General features: G+C 42.3%; 1 protein-coding gene across 1 annotated transcript in view; it reads left to right on the plus strand.

Moving 5' to 3' along the window:
• The window catches only part of BAG4 (BAG cochaperone 4), a 30,984-nt gene extending 25,317 nt beyond the window's left edge, over positions 1-5,667 (plus strand). Inside the window, exons 3-5 of the mRNA XM_080662946.1 lie at positions 1,814-2,068; positions 3,421-3,675; positions 4,345-5,667. Coding sequence (XP_080519072.1) covers positions 1,814-2,068; positions 3,421-3,675; positions 4,345-4,830 — 996 coding nt within the window. The 3' untranslated portion in view covers positions 4,831-5,667. The remainder of the gene's footprint in view (positions 1-1,813; positions 2,069-3,420; positions 3,676-4,344) is intronic.
• The last annotated feature ends 333 nt before the right edge of the window (positions 5,668-6,000 follow it).

A 6,000-nucleotide genomic window follows, 5' to 3' on the forward strand; every position in this document is an offset into this window, starting at 1 on the left:
CGGCCTGGCCCGGGAGAGGGACAAGCCACCCGCCCCGTGGTCCTGGGCACCGGTGCCTTTGGCTGCAGCCCAGGAGAGGGACAAGCTGCCCGCCCTGTGGTCCCGGTGTCTGCGGCTGTGGCCTGGGTGAAGCTGCCCGCCCATGGTCCCCTGCGGCTGCGGCCGGCCCGGGCGATCAGGCAGGCAGAGGTGGTTAGGGGCGATAGCGATCAGGCAGGCAGGCAGAGGGGTTAGGGGTGATCAGGCAGGCGAGCAGTTAGGAGCCAGCAGTCCTGGATTGCGAGAGGCAGTCGGACATCCCCCGAGGGGGTCCCGGATTGGAGAGGGTTCAGGCCGGGCTGAGGGACGCCCCCCTTGTGCACAAATTTCATGCACCGGGCCTCTAGTCTATAATAATAAAAGTGTAATATTCTAATTAGCCTGGATGTCCTTCTGGATGAAGCTGGGGCTGCAGCCCCAGGATGGAGACAGCCACCGTGGCTGCGAGGGAGGGATCCAGGTAGCCACCGTGGCTGCAAAGGCCTACTTTTGCACAAATTTCGTGCATCGGGCTTCTAGTGATATTATAAATCACTAGAGCCCCGGTGCACGAAATTCATGCACTTGGGGGGGGGGGCGGTTCCACAGCCTGGCCTGTGCCCTCTCACAGTGCGGAAGCCCCACGATTGATCTCTCCAAAGAGGTAGGTCCCGCCCACCCATTTGGGACTCCTCGATGGATCGCCCCAAAGAGGTAGGCCGGAGCTGGGGGACCCCATGCCACAGGACTCCCAGCCTCGCCACGTGGAGTCGGAGCTGCCAGGACCGCCTCTGCAGCTCCACGTGGAGCTGCTGGGACCCTGCCTACCTGCGCGTGCCCACTGTACACGTAGTCTCCTGGTGATGGATTGTGACAGCGTGTGGGTATCACAGCGTGATGGCGTGACGACTATTTGCATATTAGCTCTTTATTATATAGGATTACCATTTATTGACCATACTACATGCCAGATACTGTATTAAGCATTAAAAAAAAAAATCCTCACCTGAGGATGGATTTTTTTTTTTCTTAGAGTGAAGGGAAGCGGGGGGGGGGGGGGGGCGCGGGGGAAGGGAGGGAGAAAGGTGGGAAGGAAGAGAGAGAGAGAGAAAGAAACAGTGATATGAGAGAGAGAAAACGATTGGTTGCCTCCCATTCACACCCTGACTGGGGCCAGAGATTGAGTCTGCAACTGAGGTATGTGCCCTTGACTGGGAATTAAACCTGATACCCTTCAGCCTGTGGGCCAACACTCTAACCACTGAACAAACTGGCCAGGACTATATTAAGCATTTCATATATGTCATCTTATTTAATTTTCACTATAACCCTGCAAGATAAGTTTATGATCTTATATATACAGAGCCTCTGGCAGAACTAGATCTATCTCTGTAGTCTTGTTTTCTTTCTATCATATCATGATTATTTTATTTTTTCTCTAGCCTTTCTCCCACATTTCCCAGAATCCCCTCCCCAGTTTGTGAGTATAAGTTCTCTGCTGTAAGATCTAATTGTTAGGTATACCTATGGAAATGTTTGGAATGGAAGCACTGCTCTAAGGCATGTCATCACAATATACTCTTCCATTGTTACGACACAGACTCTGCAATGATAGTCTGAGTTTAATATATGATATGTGATTATAATACATGAAAGAATGCTTTAAAGATTGCTTAGTAGTTCATATTTTCATTAGGTACTGATCTCTTCCCAAAGTTTTCAAAGTTGGGCAATAAGTCAGGGCATTTCAACTCTTGACTAATTTTTTTTTTTCTCAACTTTGCTTTTTTTACAGAGTTTAAACTCTTATACAAATGGAGCATATGGCCCACCATACCCAACTGGCCCTGGGGCAAATACTGCCTCATACTCTGGGGCTTATTACACACCTGGATATTCTCAGACCAATTACTCCACAGAGGTTCCAAGCACTTACCGTTCACCTGGCAACAGCCCAACCCCAGTCTCTCGTTGGATGTATCCCCAGCAGGACTGCCAGGCTGAAGCACCTCCTCTTAGGGTGCAGGTTCCAGGATATCCTGCACCACAGGTGAGCATTGTTCTGTTGAGTTTGTATTTTTTAATATTCTATGAGTGATGTCATGTTTATTTCTCTGTTCACTTTAAAAGGAATTATAATATGTTGATATAAGAAATATCCAAACCTGTAGAGAATTTTTATGAGTTTGAGCCAAACTGACAATTGCCAGGAAGCAAAATCTCAGTGGATTGAGAAAATGCTTCAGAGGATGGCAGTTTTGCACCTTATTTTATACATTAGAATCAAAGGAGGAGACCCAAGGAGGGTTACATGAAATCCACTGGTGGAAAATTGGGGAGGTGGGAGAAAGCAGAGTAAGGAAATTTCTGGGGTTGGATAAAGAGTAAAATGGAGAGACACATACTTTTTTCACATTGGTGGGTACAGGATAGTAAACAGTTAACTCTTCTGGAACATAGAGTCAGTAGGTGGGAGAACAAGACAACAATGAAGGGTTCTGTGCTCTAGTTTTCTGGTGGGAGATTGTGCCCTGAGGGGTCTGGAAAAAGGGGATTACTCTGACATTCCAAAGGTATGTTATCATAGATGCAAAAAGATAATAGACCTGCTCAGTTAAGGTAAAGATTGATCCTTGTCAAGGAAGATACTGGCCTAGGACATGACTACCCGCCAAGACTCACTTTTAGTTAGGAAGTTTTTTTTGTTTTGTTTTTTTAAACTATTTTTTTTAATATATTTTATTGATATTTTACAGAGAGGAAGGGAGAGGGATAGAGAGCTAGAAACATCGATGAGAGAGAAACATTGATCAGCTGCCTCCTGCACACCCCCCACTGGGGATGTGCCCGCAACCAAGGTACATGCCCTTGACCGGAATCGAACCCGGGACCCTTCAGTCCGCAGGCTGACGCTCTATCCACTGAGCCAAACCGGTTTCGGCATTAGTTAGGAAGTTTTAATTTCAAACCATTACAAGTGGTTACTTTCGGTCTCTGAGTTTGTAAGGCCCACCATGCAGGCCTTGCTTGTCAGGTTTAGTATGTGGCCCCTTTTTCATCCACAATATGTCTTTGTTTCTGCTTCCTTATAGAATATGGATCTACTTATAGTATGTAGGGGCAGACTTACGTTGTGCTTCAGACATTGAATTTTAGACCCTATTTCTTCTGAGTTTGATCATCAGCAAATCTGCCCCTAGTATCTTTGGAACCAAGCTTTGTTAGGCTTGGAAAAATTGCTATAACTGAACAGAGATGCTACAGTTTAGCTCAGTAGTAGCTAAAATATACTCTGTTAAGGAAAGAGGAAGTATCTCAGAATCTGTTAAAACTAGGATATTTTCATTACTTTAGAAATTTTTTTTTAGCAATGACCAGCATATTTCCTTCTTTTCAATCTAGAACCCTGGAATGACCCTGCCCCATTATCCTTATGGGGATGATAATCGTAGTGTTCCACAGCCAGGACCATCTGTACGACCACAAGAGGACTCGTGGGCTTCTCCTGATGCTTATGGAATGGGAACCCGTTACCCCTGGCCTGCAGCTGTGCCGTCAGCACCACCTGGGAATCTTTACATGAGTGAAAGTACTTCATCATGGCCTAGCGGTGGCTCTCCTCAGCCACCTCCATCACCACCAACCCAGCAGCCCAAGGTAGGAGACCTAAAGGTTGTTCTTTTGATGTTTGGGTAGTTAAGAAAACACAGCATGAAACTCTTCTACATTGGTTTATGTTAACTGGGGACTAATTACTAAACATTGATGACTACTACCTATAGCTTTATCTAGCCCAGTTTCCTTTAAAAAAAAACAACACCTTTTTTAGAGCAGATTTCTAAAAGAAATCTTTCTAAAAGACAGCTCATTTACTGTTTGTTGTAATACTATCTGAACATTAAATCAAATCTTTCTATTTTATTATCTCAATCTATAGATAGAAGACAAAACCAATATGATTGTTTTTTCAAGATGTGCATTAAGATTTTAATTCTTTATGGGAAAAACTATCTAATTTCTATTTATTAAGTCACTCAGTGGATTGTGAGGTAGTAAGGGTAGATTATGAAGTGTTCATGATGAACTACCCAGGTAGATTCCAGCCATTATACTCAGGAATTCTCTGCCTTTTACTTGAGAGAGCACTCACTTTAATATTTTTAGGGCTGTGTTTTTCTCAAATCATTAATGAGGGAGGTCCAGTTTAATTGGTGGGGAATCTTTTCATGTACCTTCCTGATCAGGTGAAAGATCTGGACTAACAAATCTGGTGTTGATGGATTCCCATTAAAACAGCTTTTTCCCCCTTTGCCCTCCCACCTCAAGGATTCCTCATACCCCTATAGCCAATCCGATCAAGGCATGAACCGGCACAACTTTCCTTGCAATGTCCATCAGTATGAGTCCTCGGGAACAGTGAACAGTGATAATTCAGATCATTTGGATACCCAAGTCCAGTATAGTGCTGAGCCTCAGCTGTATGGTAACACCACCAGTGAACATCCCAGCAATCAAGAGCAAAGTAATAATCTTCCTGAAGAGTGTTTGCCTTCAGATGAAGGTACTTCCCCAAGTATTAAAAAAATCATACAAGTGATGGAGAAGGTCCAATATCTTGACCAAGAAGTAGAAGAGTTCATAGGAAAAAAGACAGACAAAGCATACTGGCTTCTGGAGGAGATGCTAACCAAGGAACTTTTGGAACTGGATTCAGTTGAAACTGGGGGCCAGGACTCTGTCCGACAGGCCAGGAAAGAGGCTGTTTGTAAAATCCAGGCCATACTGGAAAAATTGGAAAAAAAAGGATTATGAAAGGATTTAGAACAAAGGGGAAGCCTGTTACTAACTTGACCAATACTCCTGATTTTGGTTATTTTACCCTCTTTTTGAAATGCCTGTTGATGACAAGAAGCAATACATTCCAACTTTCCTTTGATTTAAAACTTGAAAAACTGGTAAAGGACTTGGAAAAACATTTTCGTTATGAATTGTTTTCAGTTTTCAGACCAATGAATGTAATAGGAAACTATGGAGTTACCAATATTGCAAAGTAGGCTCACTTCTTAAGAGATTTATGGATATCTGCAAGCTGTTTCTTATCAGCAGGAGGGAAATACACTTTATGTAACAGGCTTATCAGAAACCTACCAGATGAGACTGGATATAATCTGAGACAAACAGGTTTTTTAAAACATCTGGATTACTTGTCACATTTTTGTACATTGTGACTGCTTTCAGCATACACGTCATGTGTAATTACAGCTTGGACATTAGCCTTGTGGGACCTCTGTTTTGTTTTGTTATTGCAGTTCACAAATATAGTATTCTTCTCTACTTCTTGGTACGTTTTGTAGTAATATGTTTAATACAATTATTCAAGAGACTATATTGACAGCCAGATAGTATGGTATTTCTGAATGAATTTATATCTTTTCACCATTTGAATATATAGCAATGTGTAGTGAGTTTCTGAGGTAAATAGTCTCCTTTTTTGTATAGATCATTAGAGTTTTACCACTTCTACTTCTCATGTTAATAGCGGAAGGCGATTTGGAAATGGCATGGGCATAGAAATGAAAATGTTTGTGGCCAATTTTTCTTTTTTGCTCTTTCATTGTATTTGGATAAAGATACACTTTAAAATTTCCATTTCCTCCCCTTAATTATCTTTTTACTAGTGCTGCTTCCATATGCAGCATTGTGATAGGTACATGAAAAATTAAATGCCACAGTGGGTAGAAATAACTGTAAAAGTAATAAACTATTTGGAAATGCTGTTCTCCATCAAAAAAAATTAGTTTCACCATCAAGATCCCTATAAGCAGATTTCAGTTCAGTTTATATTAAAAACAATGAGGGTAAAAGATAATTAATTCATGCTCAGGGAATGAATCAGCCATAGTAAGAGTGAGAAATATTATTTTTTCTTTTAAAATTAGATTTGATGTTTATTTCTCTAGAATGAATTGCATAGAAAGTATT

The sequence above is a fragment of the Plecotus auritus genome, assembly GCF_963455305.1.
Source record: "Plecotus auritus genome assembly, chromosome: 3".
Lineage (NCBI taxonomy): Eukaryota > Metazoa > Chordata > Mammalia > Chiroptera > Vespertilionidae > Plecotus > Plecotus auritus.